General features: G+C 33.4%; 1 protein-coding gene across 1 annotated transcript in view; it reads left to right on the forward strand.

The window, feature by feature from the left end:
- PLA2G4A (phospholipase A2 group IVA) overlaps positions 1–22,341 on the forward strand; it is a gene marked incomplete in the record, with an annotated part of 228,972 nt that overhangs the window by 202,266 nt on the left and 4,365 nt on the right. The window contains 3 exon segments of the mRNA XM_074308608.1: positions 8,089–8,273; positions 17,294–17,489; positions 18,304–18,461. Coding sequence (XP_074164709.1) covers positions 8,089–8,273; positions 17,294–17,489; positions 18,304–18,461 — 539 coding nt within the window.

Below are 22,341 nucleotides of genomic sequence, written 5' to 3' on the forward strand. Positions count from 1 at the left end.
CTTCTAATTGTTTCTAATGCAATGCCTATGCATAAGATGTTTGACATTCTTTCAGATTCAGAGTAGGGTTTATAATTTTAATTATAATTCAAAACCAGAATTTATTTCTACTTAGAAGAAGGAAAACTGAGTTCAAACAAATCCTGGATCTGACAATAGTTTTATAACATTTGACAAATCACTTAACATCACTGTGACAGTTTCTCACCAGCAAATACTCATCACAGAGAAAATAATTTGTAAGCTCTTACTGTTTCCTCTGCTTTTTCAAGGATGTAAGGTCTGATCAGCCACAGTTGGACATACTAACTTGACTTTAACATAATTATGTCATTTTAGTTCTCCTCTAAAATGAAGTACAGTAGCCAGATCAGTATTAGTGATGGTAGTAGTAACAATAGTAGTAATAGCACCAGAGGTAATAGTCAGCAGTAATAATTATAGTCAGCAACTGTAGCACTAGTAGCCATGTCTTCTTGAAAACTCTAAGAATGGGGTTCCTGTGTAAACTATAATCCTTTAAATTCCTTCATTTCTTGATCCTGGCACATATATGCTAAGGTATTTCTTTTTGATTTTTTGAATATTGTTTTTTACTTTGAAGTTGAGTTTTCAAGTATATGTTGAATTAGTATATGTTGGAGAGTCCTACTGCATTATTCCAGGAACTTCTTTATTTTCTTATTTTACAAATGGTATAGGCTGCTAAAGTTTTTATTGTTCTTTTCGCTTGTTTTTCCCATGAATATTGAAAGACTGTGCATGATTGGGCTTTAAATGTTTGAATACTATCATTTCCTTCCTCTTATGTTGTGTGAATTATTCAAAGTATTGAAGACTAATTGTTAAGACTTCTCTGTAATGTGGAGGAAATCACAAAATCTGGAGATATTGCTGCTCATTAGTGATGCAAAGAGATGTATTGGATAGAGCATAAGACCTGTAATCAAGAAAATCTGAGTTTCACTCTTGCTTTAAACACTATGTGATCTTGAGCAAATGATTTAACCTCTATTTCAGTTTCCCATTTGTGCAATTGGAATAATTATAGCATTTGCTACTTAGAATTGTTATGAGGACAAAATGAGACAATATTTGTAATGTATTTAGCAAAATATTAAAGCTTTATATTAGATAGTCAATAACTGCTGTCAGGCACCATGCTAAGTACTGGTGATACAAAGAAAAGCAAAATCGTTCCATATTCTCAAGGAGCTCATAGCCCAATGGAATAGACAATATGCAAATTGCTATCTACAAATAAATTATATGTAGAATAAATTGAGGATAGTTTCAGAGGTTAAGAACTAAGATTAAGGTGGATATTATGGTTTCTATTATATAGGTAAAGAAAAAAAAATCAGAGTTTAATCTTGTCCATATTTATAGATAGTAAGTGGCAGAATCAGGATTTGAATTCAAGTTTTCTGCCTTTATGAAATTCAGTTATAAGGCAGTATTAAAAATTTCAAGGATATAGAAAGTAGAAACTATGGTTGATTTTGAAAATCTTAAATGATAAACTATTATCATGCTACAATCATATACATCTTTATTATGATACATTATCATATAATATATATCATATCATATAATAAAGATAATTAGTATAGAACCTATACACTGTACTGATTAGTTCTCAGAATTAAAAAGTACATTGGAAGGATGGTAAAGGAAGTTCCCTTGTCATTTGTTTCTTTCCTCACCCCAGGTGCTATCTAATCTATGGATTTGATAGCTGAATAAGTCTAGGAAATACAAATCTTAACAAACTATTAAAACTTGATTGGTGCAAGGGAAACACTCATCTAAATGACTAACAAAAAAATCTTTTGAGATGCCAGGATATTCAGAAGAATGTCAGATAATCTTTCTTTTCTATGTATAGCATTCCTTTTCCTATTTCTCCTCTCTCTTTACAAAATTTATTGATTTTGCCCTCTAATAACCTGTGCCTTTTTTTGTAGCCCTCCAGTGCCTGACACATAGTAAGGCATTTAAATGTTATTGAATATAATAAGAGTTAAATCTGGAAGACATTGACTGGACCAGTGCCCGCAATTTACAGATGAAGTTTCTGAGGCCTTTTCTCTTCTTTTTGGTTTGTTTTTGTTTTTGTTTTTTTACATTTTTGTCTTCACCTCTTTAAGCTTTAGCTAATACATTACTTTGGAATTCCACTCTGATTTCACTCTGGCTTACAATTTCTGCCTAAAGGAGTTGGCAAATGGGTTTCTGAAAAGCATTATAAAATATGGGCGACAGCTTGGGAAAGCATTACTATTCAGGGGTATATACCAAAACAGGGCTAGTCTCAGGCATTCAGATTCCAGAAGAGCTAGAGCCCATACTTAGTCTTCTGATAAAACTCAAGTTCCCTGCATGAAAATTCAAGTGTCTGTTTCAAGTCTAAGCATTAACATGCTAAGCATAAATGAGGGGAACCAACAAAAGATATTTCAAAATACTGTCCACATTTTGCATCTTATAAAAGTCTTTGTGAGAATATTTACATCTGCATGCTCTTGCCCTCTTATGGACTTCTCTAATGGATTTGTGATCTCACATATGCAGAAATGTTTGTATAACCTCTTTTTGTGGTAGCAAAGAATTGATAAAGGAGTACATGCTCATCAATTGGAGAATGGTGAAACAAGCTGTGGTATATGAAGGTAATGGGATATTATTGTTCTATAAAAATGATGAACAATCTGATTATAGAAAGGCCTGGAAAGATTTACATGAACTGATGCTGAGTGAAACAAGCAGAACCAAGAATACATTGTATGCAATAGCAGTAATTATGTGTGATGATCAACTATGAAAGGTTTAGTTCTTAATGGTTCAATGATTCAAAGAAATCCTAACAGATTTTGTACAGAAAATGCTATCTGCATCCAGAAAAAAGAATTAATGTAAATCAACACATGCTATGTTCACTTCTTTTTTTTTTTCTATTTTTTATCTTTCTCATTGGTTTTCTCTTTTGCTCTGATTTTCCTCTGCTGAAGTGATTCATAAAGCACTGTATATTAAAAATAAACTTACTACAATAAAAAAATAAATGAATGTGCATACTAGGGGGATAACTTAAAGAGAATGGATTATCTCTAACAAAAGAAGTGATTAGGCAGTTCCTACATGGTAACTTGGACTTGAGACCAGCTTTAAATAATAGAAAAGTCTTTTTTTAAACTTTTATGAATATTTATTAAGGAATTCAATTAAATATCTTTTCTCCTAAATCTCTCAATTTTTACACTGATTTAGGCAATACAAAGGGAAATAATACAGTGAAGTAAGAAGATTTTGTCTTTTTTCTTCAACTTGAAAGAGTTTGACTCTACCTAAATGAGGGAAATGGTACTCTCCATGAAATGATGGCTGATTTCAACATGTTATCAACTTCCTCATCATCTCCACCTTTCCTGTGGATTTGAGGATAAGAAATTTTGAAAAAAATATTTATTACATTCTTATTCTGTTCAATTATTTCCAACTAGTGTTTTTATTTAATAAGCAAAGACACATAACTTCATTCTGACTAATCTGTTTTCCTATGCCATATGAAACTACATATAAATATTTTGACCAGACAATTCAGTGGTCCTCTTATTAGGTGGCAGGAAGAACTCAACCTTGATAAATCACTAAGAAAATAAAGACATGTCATCTTCTACGTGGGTCTACTTGTTTTCTCTATTTGGCCTAGGGACCAAAGGAAATTTCTCCAAGTCCACATTGCTCAATTTCTAAATTCTTATCATATGTGGACATCTGTCTGATCATGTACATCCTGGAAAATGACAGTTTTACTTGTTATTGTTATGTTTCAAGTTATCAGAAGTGAATAATTACAAATTCAAATCAAAATAGGGAAAAATCATACCAACAAGGGAGAGAATATCGCCCAAATGTTGGGGGAAACAAAAAGGAACTCAAACCCCATGGAAATAATTAACCCCATGGAAATGGTTAACCTCCTTATATCAAATCCAATCAGGGACAAAAAAAGGACCAAGTTTCAGAGTTTCATATCAAAGAAGATAGAAAGAAAATTAAATAAATAGAATTAATAAGAGTAACTTTTATCTCCATCCACTGTCACAGTTGATAACCCTATAAATCCTGCCTTTTTCTAATTAATTGCAAGATGAATAGAATTCTCCTCTGAACCATCTATTACTCAGAATTTTTGTCCTCCTGTTTTCTTTTCTTCTCTTGCTCTATCTCAAGAAATGGCTTAAAATTGGGGTACTTCTCCCAAGTCTCATCCTGAATTCTTAAATAAACTTCTGTATCACATATTACATTTCCCTTTTTTTTTTTTTTTTTGGTAGTATTCTGTGTGACCTGCTTGCTGTGGATATTAAAAATATAAACAGAACATAATAATACTTCTTTGATTCCAGCCACATGATGTTCTTCACACTGATTAATGATTAATTTATAAGGACAAATAAACTATAACAAAACCTCCTTTGACATAGTTAAATCAGTGTTTTATTGAAGTAATAGAAATTTTAGACAAAATTACATAATCAGCAAAATCAAATCAAATATTTTCTATCATATTGTTTGCCTTCTCACTGAGCAAGGGAGTTGTGGGAGAAAATCTGAAACTCAAAATTTTAAAAAGAAAAGAATGGTAAAAATAAATAAATCATAATAAAAAAGAAAGTGAATTGCTGGAGGAACTTTTTTGAATGAATACAAAACAGTGACCACAATTGATTGAATTTTGAAGGAATGAGTCAACATATTTGCTTGAATTGACTTAAGTTCTAAAGAATTGCTCCAATCTGTGAATAGTGTTATAGCATACTGTTTATGAGGAGGAAGCTAATAGGCCAGCAACTAACTAGTATAAACTCATGTCTAAGAGGTACTATAGAAGAATATCAGCAGAGATTTCTTTTCCTTTATTCTTGGAGAACACAGGTACCTTTGAGATAGTTGAATATGAAGCAATTTCTGACTGTCTTGGATATGCCCTAAGCTATAATGGAGAAAATGAATCATTTTATGGATTCAAAATAAGAAAATATGTTTATCAAATGAAACTGTAACCATATTTGATATACATTTCTTTCTTTTTCTTTCTTTCTTTCTTTTTTTTTATTGTGAACTCGATCAACGCAGACATTTTCAATATATAGAGAACAAAATAATACTATATATGAAAACATTTTTATTACATAGTTCATTTTTTAAAAGGATATATAAAATTTTAAAAAATGATTTGCTCTGTGATTATCTTTATTTTCTTCTATACATTTAAAAATACTTTTTTGATTTTTTTTTGCATTTCTTCCATCACTAAGTCATTACATCTCTTTCCCTTTTATGAACTATGCCTTCCCATATAATAAATAAGTAGAATCAAACAAAATATACTAACCAGTTTTGATGCTACTTCATTTGATAGTTTTCCTCATATAATAGAATTGACTTTTTTCCTTTTAGTTTAATTTTTATTTTATTTTATAATTATAACTTTTTTTTTCTGACAGTACATATGCATGGGTAATTTTTTTACAACATTATCCCTTGCACTTACTTCTATTCAGATTTTTTCCCTTCCTCCCCTAATCCCCTCCCCCAGATGGCAGGCAGTCTTATACATGTTAAATATATTACAGTATATTCTAGATACAATATATGTGTGTAGAACCGAATTTCTTGTTGCACAGGAAGAATTGGATTCAGAAGGTAAAAATAACAGTTTACACTCATTTCCCAGTGTTCCTTTTCTGGCTGTAGCTGATTCTGTCCATCATTAATCAATTGGAATTGGATTAGCTCTTCTCTATGTTGAAGATATCCACTTCCATCAGCATACATCCTTGTACAGTATCATTGTTGAAGTGTATAATGATCTTCTGGTTCTGCTCGTTTCACTTAGCATCAGTTGATGTAAGTCTCTCCAAGCCTCTCTGTATTTCTCCTGTTGGTCATTTCTTACAGAACAATAATATTCCATAACATTCATATACCATAATTTACCCAACCATTCTCCAATTGATGGACATCCATTCATCTTCCAGCTTCTAGCCACTATGAAAAGGGCTGCCACAAACATTTTGGCACATACAGGTCCCTTTCCCTTCTTTAGTATTTCCTTGGGATATAAGCCCAGTAGTAGTATGGCTGAGTCAAAGGGTATGCACATTTTGATAACTTTTTGGGCATAATTCCAGATTGCTCTCCAGAATGGTTGGATTCTTTCACAACTCCACCAACAATGCATCAGTGTCCCAGTTTTCCCACAGCCCCTCCAACATTCATTGTTATTTGTTCCTGTCATCTTAGCCAATCTGACAGGTGTGTAATGATATCTCAGAGTTGCCTTAATTTGCATTTCTCTGATCAGTAGTGATTTGGAACACTCTTTCATATGAGCAGAAATAGTTTTAATTTCATCATCTGAAAATTGTCTGTTCATATCCTTTGACCATTTATCAACTGGAGAATGGCTTGATTTCTTATAAATTAAAGTCAATTCTCTGTATATTTTGGAGATGAGGCCTTTATCAGAACCTTTAACTGTAAAAATGTTTTCCCAATTTATTACTTCCCTTCTAATCTTGTTTGCATTAGTTTTGTTTGTGCAGAAACTTTTTAATTTGGTGTAATCAAAATTTTCTATTTTGTGATCAATAATGGTCTCTAGTTCTCCCTTGGACACAAACTCCTTCCTCCTCCACAAGTCTGAGAGGTAAACCATCCCATGTTCCTCCAATTTATTTATGATTTCGTTCTTTATGCATAGATCTTGGACCCATTTTGTTCTAATCTTAGTATATGGTGTTAAATGTGGGTCCAATACATTTCTTTCTTCTTGGATCACACACAAAAGTTCCTTTGTAGTAATCTTTCTCAATAAAGTATCCTAACATTTCAAAATAGTTTTGGGTTCCTCTATACCTAAACTATTTGCTTTAGTTGATTTGCCCTCAAGTATTAAGATTATCAGCAATTTTATCTTAAAAGGAAAATAATTTGGGTTCTTGCTATAATTGAGATGCATTTGAAGCAATTTCTTCACTTCTATTTCCATTTTTATAATATAATCATTTGGTCATCAAATGAAGTCCCTTTTTGTAGACACTGACAGCATTTATTATTCCTTCCTCTTTATAGTTAGACATCATAACTCTCATTTACTCTTATTTGTCATGATGTTATGGAAATCATAAGCAATATTATGGAAACCAAAAGCCCTAGCAGAGATGATATGGTTCATAGATATCCTTTTGAGTTAGAAATAATTGGAATGATTTGTTGAAAGACTACAAAAATGTCTATTTTAAAGTGTTTATTGAATTCAAAAGCTTTAGTAGGTGCTAGAAATATGTATAAATGAAATCTATGTTTCCTTGTTTGTCTTGAAATTTTATTAAATCAGCATATTTTCTACGGTTCAATGAGGTCAGGGACTGTCTATTATTTAAACTTTATATCTTCCTCTCCACTAAATATAATACTTGACACTCAGCAGATATGTATTATTTGTTGACTAAATGGATGAGTAAATTTAGTACATTTTTCTTCTATGGAAATATACAAAGGGGGTCTTATGTTTTCTCTACACATGGGTTGCTTTATAAAGATTCAAACAAAACCTCAACCAGTATCCTGGCTATTTTGGCAGAAGTGAATGATAAATAAGATGGAGGAAGGAGAAGAACACAAATGAGTATGAATGAAGCTTTTGAGGAAACTAATCCCAGGTAGCAGAATTGGAACTTGAAATGCTTTATCGACATAAAATAAGTAGCATCATATAGGTGTAGTTGTGTTTTTGTGGTGATGGTTGTCATGATGACAAAAGTGATAATCAGCCATCCACTTGAATTCCTTATTGTTTCAGCATGATAGAATCCCAGAAGTACTGAATACCAGACCAGATTAGAAATGTTTAAATTATTTTTAATAATGCATAGCTCAAAGATGGTATATAATTACTGAAATGTGTATAGTATATCTAACTTTATACCCACAGAATACAGAAGAATAAATAACATCCATTAATTTTTAAATTGCTTTCTTTATCCATCTTCCTGCCTCCTCCTTTTCTCCTCTTAGATCCTGATGAGTTTGAGAGAATCTATGAGCCACTGGATGTCAAAAGTAAAAAGATCCATGTTGTTGATAGTGGTCTCACATTTAATCTACCATATCCTCTGATCTTGAGACCTCAGAGAGGTGTGGATCTCATTATATCCTTTGATTTTTCTGCAAGACCAAGTGACTCCAGTCCTCCTTTTAAGGTAAGCTCATTTATGCTGCTTTCAATTATTATAGTAATAACATATTTCTGTTATTCTTTAAGTTTTAAAAACTTTTCCGCTTTTTCATTCAGTGATCCTCACGACCTTATGAGGCACATTATTCAGTACATTTTATAGCCAAAACTGAGGCTCTAAGATCTGGCCAAGGTCACATGATTAGTAATTGGCAGAGCCAAGACTAGAATCAAGATATACTATTATTTTTTTTTCCAGTGAGTTATATAGTCTCCTGTACAACTCTTGCATCTTTCCTAATCATGCTTGACTTGTGAAAGTTCCAAGAAAATGATGTCATAATATCCTATTCTCAAAGACGATAAAATATGTTTGGTGACCAGACTTGTATATAAGAAACTCTTAGAAGAAGAAACAAAATAAAAAACCCTCCAAAACTAGCTACAGAGTGACCTCTAATTCCCCTTCTGACTGTAGTTTAAAGTGTGAAATTGGATGTTGATTATAGATGACCCAAAGAGGAATGGATTCACATGAACTTGAATGATTAGGAAGACTGTGGATAGGGGAGGTGGGAAATGAGTTAATGATTAAATAAATCACCATATCATAGCAAACCTTCATATTAAGTAGATTTAGCTTATGCCTAGAGACATATAATTCTAAAGAGCAATGGAAAAATATATTTTCTTCCAAACAGCTGAACCTAGTTGTATTTTGTTGTTTTCTCCAAGCTTTAGTGAATGTCAACCAATGAACAATATTTATTAATCATCGATTCTATGTAAAATAAACATACTAAGCATTGCCCCTGGACAAAAAGTGACAGAGGATGGGATATGGGGGTGTAGGAAAAGAGAATGTGTAAAAATAGAGGAAAATCATAATACTATGAATGGTGGTGCTTAAAAATATTGGATTTGAGTTTTCGGAATTACAAATATATATGGTATGAAAATTAGCCTCTTCCCTCAAAGATCTACCAAGCAGATTGGAAGGAAAAGGCCAAAGTCTGGTGTTATTTGCTTTTCATAATGGCTCTATATGAATTGGTGAACTTTAAATGTTGTTTTTTAAACATATGAAGTTCATTTTTCCCATTTCAAAGTGTATGCCTTCTCTAACCATAGCTCTGTCAACATTTTCTTCATTTGAGGGAAGAAATAAATCTCTCATTCTACTATACTCCCTTACTTCTTGTAGATCTCTAATACCTCACTCTTCGGCTATTACAATAGCTACTGGTTGGTTTCCTTGTCTCAATTTTGGCACCCTCCACCCAAATGCCAAAATGATTTTCATAAAGTGTCTGTCTGGCCATGTCACGTCCTTACTCAGTAAACTCCAGTGGCTCACTCTTAATTCCATGATCCAATACAAAAACGTCAGTTTGTTATTTAAAATACTCCATAACCTGATCTCTTCCTATATTTTCAATATTGTTATAATTCTATCTCTTCACTACATATTACCAGCTAGTAACACTGGCTTCCTTGCAGTTTCTTGAACATGGCATTTTATCTTTGAATCTATGTCTTTTCATTCAGGCTCTTCCATACTAGAATACCCTCCTTCCCTGTTTCTGATTAAAATTAAGTTGACAATGTACCACACATCTGCTGTTGTTCAGTCATTTCAGTCATGTTCAAATCTCCAAAAATCCATTTGGCGTTTTCTTGGTAAAGATATTGGAATGGTTTATCACTTTTTCTCTAGCTTATTTTATAGATGAGGAATTGAGACCAACAGGATTAAGTGACTTGTCTAGCTAGTAAGTGTGGGAGGCTGAATTTGCAGTCATGTCTTCCTAACCCCAAGGTTACTGGGAGCCATTCAGATGTCCATATAGCTGCCTTCTCCTAAAAGCAGGAAAGAAGTGGAGAACAGAAGATCACCAGTCTTTCTGTCTAGACAGTACTGGATCAGTAATGGAGGATTCCAGATAATAGTTTGTGATTACATAGGATGCTCTGTAAATGTTTACAATTTTCCATCCATTTTCTATGTGAACCCCCTTTCAAGGTCAGGATTAGTAACACTATTTTCCCCTCCTATCAATTCTGAGAACCCTTCAAAAGTTAGAGAATGCTGGTGAGAGTGTTAGTCAGAAGACTAACCCTCCCTATCTCTTCTTCCTTTGGGTCTAAGTCTTTTGTCAGAGCTCCAAAAAGTGGGTTACTCTTGATTTTAGGAAATTAACTATGCCAAAAATAACTAGAATCTTGTTTAATGGAACCTTTAAAAATAGATATGTTTTCATTGGAAACCATGTGTCCAGTAGGCAGAACTTGGCTAATTCTTTTCATAATACCAAGCCTCATATCCTAAAAGTTAAGCAATAGTAAAAATCCATAGCAGGTGAATTCTTGGAAAAATAGTATGATTCCTGTTAACTATGATTTAGAGGGGACCTGAGGGTCTCCAGAGAAGCTTTTATATACTTAGTAGTACTTGATATGAGTTTCAAACTGAAGTTGTTATTCTCATTGCTTCCTTGGAAGGAATTTTTTTTTTGATAGATTAGATGCATTTTTTCATGACTAAGGAAAATAAAGCCTACTAAATAATTTGTTTCCTAGTTAGGCTCTTGTATTTGAATGAAAACCTCATTTCAGATTTTTACAACATATTTCCATCAAAATTTTGTTTCTACAACCTGATATTATCAGGTTGATAACAAGTAACATCATAGCTTAGATACATTCTTATCACTGACTAATATTTTTTCAAGATTATACTGCTTGGTCGCTATTTAAATTGGAATTTCAAAGTTTGTGTGAGAAGTCTCCAACAATGGTGGGAGGGTCTATCAAAATCTATGTAATGGAAAAGACAAATTCCAAAATGTACTAACAGGAAGTTTTGAACTTGGAATTAATGAAATTGATTCAGCATTGACTCATTTGCTACTTTTGAGATTAAAATATAAACAATATTTTTCCTGACAGAAAACTGGGGAATCACAAGGGCTTAAATTATAATCATATAGCTGCATTGAGCTACTTGATGTTCTTTGTAAATGACTATCCATCTCTCATTGCCATTTTTTCAGTTTTGGAATATTTTCTCCTCACTTTTCCCTTCTTAGCTTTCCTGGGTTCCTTCAAGACAGTTCAAATCCTTCTTTCCTAGACCTTCAGTTGCTAGTTCCTTCTCCTCTGGAGTTATGTGCTGTTTCCTCTATACATATATTGTATCTGCCCATTTATTTGCATGTTGTTTCTTCCATTTTAATTTGAGCTTCTTGAGAGCAAACACTCTGGTTTTGACCTTTCATTATATTGCCAGCAATGTGGCACATGTTAAGTGTTTAAGAAATGCTTGTTGTTGATGGTGAGGAAGAGACTCAAAAGCGGCTTAGTCTACTGAGAAAACTGCTTACTTTGAAGTTAAATGATTTTGATACCAATTCTGGGACCATCAATTACTACTATAATAATCATTGGCAAATGATTTTATCTGCTTTATCCTTTTTTAAAAAGAAGAATCTATTTAAAAAAGGAGGTGGACTATTTGACCTCCATTCTAGCTCTACATATATGATTTTAATTTCTGAATTCTTTTCTCACTTAGTATTTCTGATTCTATCAAATTAATTTGAAAGGTCTTCATGTCTTCTCAATTAAGATTACTTTGGGCTTTGAGAGGAAAATAGTAAAAAATAACAGTAGGTAGTATTTCTGTAACACTTTATAATTAACAAATTTTATTATGTATAATTTACAAATATTATCTCATTTTATTCTTACAACAATCCCAGGAAGTAGGTACTATTACATTTCCATTTTACAGATGAAGAAACTGATTTGTTCAGGGTCATACAGCAGTAAATGTTTGAGACTAGATTTAGACTTGAGTCCTTATTACTTCACACCTTGATTGCTGCAATAGCCTACTAGTGGATCTAGCAACCTCAAGCAATTCCTCATTCCAATCCATTCTCCACTCAGATTTTCCTAAAATGCAAGTCCTATTGATGAAGTCCTTGACTACATGATGGGATTGGCAGAGAGAGCTTGAAGTATTGATAAAATTACTCGCTGAGGCAAGTAGGCAGGAGGCACTGATGGGGACCAGTTAAATCTCAAAGTATACCTTCTGTGGAGGTTGTGGATATTCCCACCTTGTTATGTCCAGACAGAAATCCCATTTATGTCAAACTCCTGAGATTACATTTCCCCTATAAGTCTGTGCATGGCCCAAGCCATCTTTGCTGAATCCTTTTTGGGGTTATAACTGCCATGGCATGCTGTCTTGTGGAGTTTTCCCCTGCCACCCCTCCTCTCCATAGCTCATAATATCTTTCCTGTCATCCCCCCACCATGATTCATGATGACTTTTGCCTTCTTATAATTAACTAGTTCTTTTAGGGTGGTAAACATCCCCATGGATTTAGCCTGCCAAGTAAGGGCATATTCCAACCTCATAGGGTGTTCCCTCTCTTTCCCCTGGCTCATTTTGAGTTACACTAGGGAACTTGTCTTTTTCATTATTAATTTTTATATGCTTTCCCAACTAGTATTTATGTTGTCTCTTGTATCTCTTCATTTTATCTGTAACTTCATTTCCTAAATAAATCTACCTCTTGCCAAAGAGAATGGCCATTGTGAATTTTTGAGCCCCAACATTTGGTGCCTACATTAACATCATCATTTGGTGCTGAAACCCAAACACATCATTTGGTGCCGAAATTGCTTTCCTCATGTATATTACTATCATCTTACACCTCTACTTAATAAACTCCAATGGCTTCCTATTGTCTCAAGGAATAAATATAAACTGCTTTGTTTGTCATTTGAAGCCATTTATAACCTAGTCCTCTTTTTGCACCTTAGTTCCCCAATATGTTCAGTGACACTGGCCTCTTGAGCTCCTCCACAAACAAAGCCATCCATCTCTAAACTCTGGGCACTCCCTATGTCTGGAACACTCTTCCTCTTCCACTATTCTGAGCTAAGGCCAAAAACAAGTGATTTTGCCTTGAAAACATTTCTATTATAACTGTAATTGAAGGTCATTGCCATGTCTATAAAAACCAGATTGACAAATTTTCAGAGTAGCACATATAGGATGTTTACCAATCCCCAGATATAAGTAGAAATCCTAAGAAATTATGGAAAAAATCATTACCAAGATTCTTTATCATGGAATAATTGCTAAATTATTCCAAAACTTGGAGCTTTCAGTTGTGCATATTCAAGGAAAAATCTGTTATGAGTAGGGCTATCAAAATAACCCCAAACCCAAAGAAACAAATATTTAATGATTTTAATTGCATCTTCACTGATTATTTTGTGACCTCCCAATTCAAGAATACAGATTGGTGAGTGATAACGTTCTTGGTTCTCTAAAAATTGAACCACAATCATAAATTGACATACCAATAAGACATAATATTCTATTAAATTTCATGGAGCTTTCCAGCTACCCAGGCAATCAGCAACATTATCTAAGAAATGTGCTTAAATCCTTAATATTAGACATGTGAATTTAGCAATGTATTATACACTCAATATGATGCAGAAACTAAATAGTATTAGTTTAAAAAGAAAAATATACTTTTTTGGGAAAAATTAATTTGTTCCCCACTTTTTTCTTTCTTCCCTTTTTGTTTCCTTCCTTTCTTCTTTTCATCCTTCCTTCTTTCCCTTTGTTCCTTTATTGATTTGTTCCTTTCTTCTTTCTTCTCTTCTTATCTACTTTCTCCCTCCCTTCATCTCCATTCTTCCTTCCTTTGTTTCTTGTTTCCTTTCTCCCTCCCACTGTCCTCTCACTTTCTTCCTTCTTCCTCTTTTTTCCCTCCTTCCCTTCCTTCTTTCCTTCTTCCTTCCAATTATATGTGTTAGTAAGCTGATTTTAATTCCTAAAAGCAGACATTTCTTTTTTCCTCAGTGCATTGCAATAGAGTTGACAAACAATTGTTAGGAGATAATAACTTGTGATGATACTAGGCATGAGATCGTTGCAAACTGTGAGGGCTTTTTAAAGGAGATTGCTGATAGGTGGCAACAGCAGTGAAATATCTCATGATTCTCTTCAAAATTTAGCCTGCCAAAGCTAGTCTCCATGCTGTAGGGAGTGAGATATTCATCTTGAATTTTATTCATTTACTGGCTTTAAAATACTTGTATATTTCTATTTTCAATATTTCACTGAAAATAACATTTAAAAAAAAAAAAACAGATCACTGTAGTAACAAGAACAATGCTCTGGCTTAGGCAACTTTGAACATGATTTAGGGCTGGATATAAAAAAATAAACATGGCCAAACCAGGGCAGCCAATGATATAGGTGGATGGTTGCCTAGGGAAATAGGTCATGATATGGGGACTGAGGGGTGTATCACAGGAAAACAAAACAAAACAAAACAAAACAAAAAACAAACTTCATGAAGGAAAAGGATTCTGAGCTATTCCAGGAAAAAAGAAAAGGATTTCAGCAGATGAGGAGAGAATATTGAAGACATGGGGGATGAATTAAGTAATAGCGAAGCAAGGGAGAGCAGAATGATACACTCTCCTCTATCACATAGAACCTCAATGGATATATATTTCCAAGCTTTACCTCATTTTATTTGTTTCTGTCAAAGAATATTCTATCACTTGAGTAACAGATAAGGAAAATTTTAATGCACTTTATAAATACATACTATGTGCTATATATTAATAATTCTAGTAACAACTAGCATTAATATAATGCTTTCAGGTTTGCAAAGTGCTTTGCAAATATCTTATTTCTTCCTCATGTAATATTGAGAACTAGGTGCTATAGTATCACATTTTCACGATATGGAAACTGAAGCAGATAGAAATTAAGTGACTTGCCCAGCTATTTCCTTCTAAGGCTAACTTAAACTCAGGTATTCCTGACTCCAGGTCAAGTGCTTTTCCCAGGGAGAAATCTAGAAAAAGGCATTTCTTGCCTAAGAAGTGGTATTTTCTACTTTCTCATCTACTTTCAGTGACTGTAATGGTATTCTAAAAGATATTTTAGAAATCCAAAATTACCCCAAGTTATTAGAATAGAACAGAGGAATTAAAGTTTTCCTTTTAAAAAAAGAAAGCTAATTGTTTTCATTTTTAATTGATCCCTAATCTGCTTAAATACTTGTTTCTAAATTAACTCGTTTTCAGTTAGCTTACTTGAGTTTTTCAAACACATTTTTAGACCCAAAGGGAGTTTATGTTTTAAAATATTTTTTCTCTTTAGTTTTATTGTCTTTTGTTTCCCAGACTGATTTAATTTTCCCTTTGATGTCTTCCCTTGTACTAAAGGAAAATATTTTGGTACTACTGTGTCTGGCAAAAATAATTATTGTGCATTGTAGTTTCCTATTTTTGTACCAATATAATAAATGTACATCTTGAAAAGATTCAAGGAATGTCTTTCATAATAAGACCTCTTAAACCAAGACTGGTCTGCAGTTCATCAGAATTCAACTATCAATTAGCACTAGTTTTGTATACATTCTTATTGTCATTGTGTATTTTATTCTTTTGGTGTTCTCCAAGCTTATCCATTTTACAAATTGCCCTTTTTGAAGTTATTTTGCAAATCCCTGCATGTTATTTTTAAAATAAAAAATTGTAAGAAAAGATGATTAAAAATTCAACATTTTCTGTTATTAACTTCATGGAAATATAATTCTTCAAATGACCCCCCCCCCAAGTGCTTTTAAAAGTAAATTTCTGACACATTTCTATAATTTTATAGTATCTGGCTGGTAATCAAGGTAAATTAAAAGAAAAAGAATATCCAACAACCTGGCAAGAATTCTTAGAACAGTAATAGTGTGTCAGTTTCATTCCTTCTTTAAAAAGACATTGAATATTATAGTCTGATTCCTCTGTCTTAGTCATCCCTCTGACCTTTAATTCACTACTTTTTAAATGCAGTCTGTCATGATCCATAAGGAGAAATATCTCATCTTCCTCACTATCAATGTGAAAGGATCTATCTAAAAATATCCTTATCTTTCATGTTAACATATTTTTCTTTTCCTTTTCTCTTTTACAGCCAAGCAGTTAGAGAAATATAAGTAGCGAGATTTTTGAGTCATTATGTTCAAAAACCATTAGCCTTTTCCCCTCTTTCCCATATTACTGTCTCCTTTTGTTTTTCTCTTGCACAATTCTTAATGGATATTAGTAGTTATTGCTGCCTGGAAAGAAATAACAAACTGGTCAATGATTCAATTCTTTTCTTTTAAAAATTGTTATTCAGGGGCAGCTAGGTAGCACAGTGGATAGACCACCAGCTCTGAAGTCAGGAGGACCTGAATTCAAATCTGTTCTCATACATTTAACACTTCTTAGCTGTGTGATACTGGGCAAATTGCTAAATCCCAATTGCCTCAACAAAAACAAATATTCTTATTTTTATAAAAAAATGTAATGTTATCCCTCCTCCCTCTGTGTTTAAGTTAAGAAAATGATCATTCACAGTGTGGACTTTTCACTGACAGCTACTATGATGTTGGATATTTATTATTTTGGGAAGTATTATTGGGAAAAAAAAAACTAGCTTAGAATTTACAATTTGATAATCTCTCATAGATATAAATAAAGTTGACCTGAGGGCAATTCAATTTAATAAGTATTCACAGTTCAGTGCCTATACACTGTGTGTAAGACACTACAATATGTATTAGTGGGTTATAATAGGAAACAACCCCCACATTCATAGAGCTTACATTTCTCTGAGCATATGTTCCCAGATTCATATTAAAACATTTTTGATATCTAATATAGTGTTGTTTACTTTGATATAATTCTGGCTTTATGTTTGGTTTTACAAGGTTGGATAATGTAATGTACAAGGGGGATTATTGAGATAATATTAAAATATAAGTTGCATAAGTTTTCTTAGAGAAATCTTAGTTAAGATTTTTAGTTTTAAGTGTTTAAACTTTATTTTAGTGGTATAAAGCTGCCCTCTAGAGTTGTAAAACACATTGCTTAAGTAAAAAAGACACTTGATAGAGTACCCTCATCTCCTGGGAAAGAGAAATTTAAGAATCACAAATATTGCTATTTTCTCCCTAGGAAATTCTGCTTGCTGAAAAGTGGGCAAAAATGAATAAGCTTTCCTTTCCAAAGATTGATCCTTATGTGTTTGATCGAGAAGGTCTGAAAGAATGTTATGTCTTTAAACCTAAAAATCCTGATGTAGAGAAAGATTGCCCAACCATTATCCATTTTGTTCTGGCTAATATCAACTTCAGGAATTATAAAGCTCCTGGTAAGTTGGAAATGATTTATTGAAATTTCCTGTCAAACAGAAATTTTTTTTTTCTTTATTGAGGGGTATAACAGGGCAGTGTAGGAGGTCAAAGGAGGAAACAAGCTTTAAAGCAATGCTTATATAAAAAGATCTGGTATTTTTCTTTGACTACAAATTCAATGTGAACCGTTGGTGTGATATAACAGCTAGAAAAGCTAATGTAAACTTAAGACTGATTTAACAGAAATAGAGTGTTGCCAGTGATGGAAGCTATGGATCTTCTGTATTCTCCGAGTCAATTTTATCTGTAGAGTACGCTAAATTATGAACTCTTCACTACAGAAGGGTAATCTAAATAGTTTTAAAAAAGGGGAACTGACAAACCATGAGGAATTATTGAAAGCACTAGGAATATTTCATAAAAAAAGATATTTCAAGAACACATAATAATGATCATTTTGTGTATTTTTATATATAAGAGTAAGAAAACAGTTGCTTAAAAGGAAAAAAAAATAGAAGTTATATGAAGGCTGTTTTAGCTTAATATAAGAATGTATATGGAATGTATATTGGAAATGCTTTTTAACAATTACATTTATCAAACAATAAAATAAGTTAATGAACTAACAAAGGAATTTATTTACTTTCTGGAGAAGTATTCAAGTAGCAATTGAATGGTTTTTAGTAGAAATGATGTAGAAGGAATTTCTACATTGGGAAAGAAATTAGCTTAGATGCTCTTTTAAAATTTTCCCAAATTTAATATTTGAAAGTTCTACATGTATGTTATTTGGTATTTGAAATGATTAACTCTTTGTAAATTAATCCACAGGTATTCCAAGAGAAACACAGGAAGAAAAAGATTTTGCTGATTTTGATATTTTTGATGATCCTGAATCTCCATTCTCCACATTCAACTTTCAATATCCAAATCAAGCTTTTAAAAGACTTCATGATTTAATGCATTTCAATACATTGAATAACATAGATGTAAGTATCATCTTCAGTAAAACTAAATTATTTCTAAAGAAGATACAGCAAGTGATAGCTAGTTTAAATCATTTAAGTGTACAAATAGCTATTTTAAACACAGATAACAGCTAACTTTTATATAGGGTGTAACACTAATATTGAGTGTAAGTTCCCAGCAAAAGTGATACATCAGCTTGGTCACATCTTCAAAAGTAGAGTTTCAAAGAAAATATGTTTGCAATTAAATATTTCTTTGCCTTCTTCCTGAAGGCATTTCCTCACATAGTAGGTCATAATAAATAATGTTTTTATAAGCAAAGAGAGACTTTGAGAATTTTATCATGCTTCTTCCATTGTGGTTCTACAAACTCAATATTTAAATTGTTGATTGCCAGAAAAAAATAAAGAAAAAATAACCTGTCATTTATGAAGTTCAAATTTACCACTTTGATCTTGACATCTATAACAACTTCAAGGAGAGGAGTAGCAGATAGAGTATCAGCCCTGAAGTCAGGAGGACCTGAGTTCAAATTCAGATTTAGACACTCAATACTTGTAGTGAGCTGTCGTCTCCAGAAGCTGCCAGATCGCTCTCTGGGAAGAGATCTGCTGTGTCAACTCAAATCTCTTGGACAGATTCTTCTTCCTGTAGTGAACCGTTGTCTCCAGGCAGTTGCTGTTAACTCTTGTCCAGAGAAGTGACTTCCCTTCCTGCAGAGAGCCCCGTCAGGCCTGATGTAATGCAGAGACTTCTCTTATCTCTGGAGTGGTGTCCTCTTTTATCCTCCCAGAGAATGGGTGTGGGATAATGCAAGGGCTTCTGGGAAGAACCACTTCAACCAATGAGCTTGCTCCTTCTAGGATTCCTAAGGTGTAAACTCCCTTTACAGGTCTGAGCCAGAGAACTGTCAAGTCAACCTGAGTTCTCACCTTGTAATTGTCCAGACAACTTGAGTTCTCACCTAGTAATCCTAACATCTCCCCCTTTCTTTTGATTTAGAACACAGGATAGTCATGACCTTGAAACATAAATCCATCAATATGGGAGGTATTACACATAATTACATAAATTACATAAGCACATAGTAACATAGTAACATAATACATGTTAGAAGCATATAACAAATAACATGATCAAATAATCATAAATTGAAAATTTATAAATGTCCATAAATCCATTGTCCATTAGTCTCATCTTGTGTTAGGAAGTCCAACAATTCCTGCTGGTTTTAAAGTTCTTTAACAGTCTTTTTATTAGCCATGCTCTTTCAGTGTAAGATGTTTCTTAGATCTTCTCCTTTATTTTGAGGTCTTTCTCTTTTTCTGTCTCTCTCTGATGGACAAGGCGAATACGACTCGTTGGCACCCATCTGATTCCTTCTCCTGCTGAAGAAATACAAGCAAACCCTCTCTCCCAGGCAGCCAACCTATCTAATTTCCTTCTATTTACCACTTTTTAAATCTCTTCTCATCATCTGGCAATTACATTGGAGTTGTTTGCACTGGACACAGCCCTGTTGGTTTAAAAGGCTTGTATTCTCCCCAAGTGTAATCCATTGATGGACAAGGTGAATACGACTCGTTTTCCCTGTTCCCTGTTCGGGCGCCAAATTGCAAAGGTCTGGTCTAGCTCCTCTTGTCAGGATAAGCAAAAGTCCTTGCCCCACGTTGGGCGCCAATTGTAGTGAGCTGTCGTCTCCAGAAGCTGCCAGATCTCTCTCTGGGAAGAGATCTGCTGTGTCAACTCAAATCTCTTGGACAGATTCTTCTTCCTGTAGTGAACCATTGTCTCCAGGCAGTTGCTGTTAACTCTTGTCCAGAGAAGTGACTTCCCTTCCTGCAGAGAGCCCCGTCAGGCTTGATGTAATGCAGAGACTTCTCTTATCTCTGAAGTGGTGTCCTCTTTTATCCTCCCAGAGAATGGGTGTGGGATAATGCAAGGGCTTCTGGGAAGAACCACTTCAACCAATGAGCTTGCTCCTTCTAGGATTCCTAAGGTGTAAACTCCCTTTACAGGTCTGAGCCAGAGAACTGTCAAGTCAACCTGAGTTCTCATCTTGTAATTGTCCAGACAACTTGAGTTCTCACCTAGTAATCCTAACAAATACTTACTAGCTGTGTGACTCTGGGCAAGTCACAACTCCAATTGCCTCCCAAAACAAAAACAAAACCAAAACAAAACCTTCAAGGAGACCTGAAAACTTGAAGACACTTTCATAATTCCTCTCTTAGAGTGTAAGAGGTATTTGGAGAACATAAATTTGAAGATAAGAACTGCTTCATATTTATCTTTTGATCACTAGTCCACAATACAATGTTTGACATGCTTAATGAAAACTGATTGAATGGAATGCTTGAGAAGCATAAGGCAGGTACATATGTTTGTATAGATAAACACATGATAAAGAGATGTGTAGTCTACAGATTTTACAACTAGATTGCATAGATTATGAATGTGTAAATTTACCATATTTAATAAATAAAAATAAAAAATGAATAACTAATTCTGTATAATTGATATACATTGATTGGACTGTAATTTTGGTTTAAAATCTAATAGGTAGCTTAGTCTAAGTATGACTATTATTTATAATCATTCAATTATTTATGTGTATTCTAAGAAAGTGTTGTGCTTGATGATACATTGATAAGAAACTGATTTAAATTATAGATTGAATTTTAATAATCAATTTTCTTAACTAACAACTTCACAGCAAACTCATCAAGTATTGTCTTCTTGGAGTTTATTTAATCATGTTGCATTTTAAGTGCTTCAGAATGGGTGGGGAAAGAGACACTGGGCAAAGAAACAGATGCAAGAGGCTGACCACTATCATTAAAATACAATTTGTGGTCATAGTCACTTTTTGTGGAGACTGAGGTTCACTATAAATTTAATCCTTCAATTCTCAGTTTGCCTTGCTTAACCCTTTGCCTAAAGAATATTCCCTCCCCCTCAAAAAAAAATTCCTTCCCTTCAGTCTGAAACTAAATCTCCAGCTGTTCACAGCTGTCTTCATTGGAAACTGAGTTTGTATATTTTATTCAGTGTATTAATGACATGCTTTTTCTTTCCTCTCTGCTTTGTCCTGCTCTGCTTCAGCACACTGCGATGATTCCATTAACACCAGTTTTTGCATATATTGAAAATAAGCAAATTCTGGCCACTGATCATGCTCAATGTTTCTAGACTGGGGACCCAAATCTGTCTGTGTGCCTCTGTGGTCTTTTATTTTAGTTTCTTTTTATTATATTGCATTTCCTCAATCGCATTGCAAACACTTTGGCTGATGGGATGAGGGGTGAGAGACTATATCTTTTATCGTGTAGCACCCAGCATATTTTCTCAAATATTTTATTGAATGTTAAAATAAAGTAACTCACATTTGACACTAATGATCAAGAAGCATGCTGTGTCATGAAGGATGAGATGATTCCAGGTCTAATTGCCATATAGGATTCCATTTAATTAAGACAATGTACACACAAATGAAGTGCTTTCTACCTTGAGTTCCCTACATATATAATTTTGCATTTATTTTATATGTGGATGCTTTCCTTTATAGAACATAATCCCATGAAGGCAGAGATGGCTTCATGTTTATCTTTGTATTTTCATTGCTCAACATGGTGCTTTAAGTATCGTAGATTCTTAATTGATTGATTATGAAACTATGGATACAAAGATTTTTTTTTTCAATATCCCATCCCTCAAAGAGTTTATATTCTATTGGAAATATAAGTAAATAACACAGAATAAATGCAAAGTGATCTCAAGAGGGAGAGCCTGTAATAGCAAATAAAGGAAAGGGAAGGGATTAGGAAAGAGCTTATATAGCAATTAATTCTTGGGGTATGCCCTAAAGGAAGCCAAAAATTCTATAAAACAAGGATAAGG

The sequence above is a fragment of the Sminthopsis crassicaudata genome, chromosome 4 (assembly GCF_048593235.1).
Source record: "Sminthopsis crassicaudata isolate SCR6 chromosome 4, ASM4859323v1, whole genome shotgun sequence".
Lineage (NCBI taxonomy): Eukaryota > Metazoa > Chordata > Mammalia > Dasyuromorphia > Dasyuridae > Sminthopsis > Sminthopsis crassicaudata.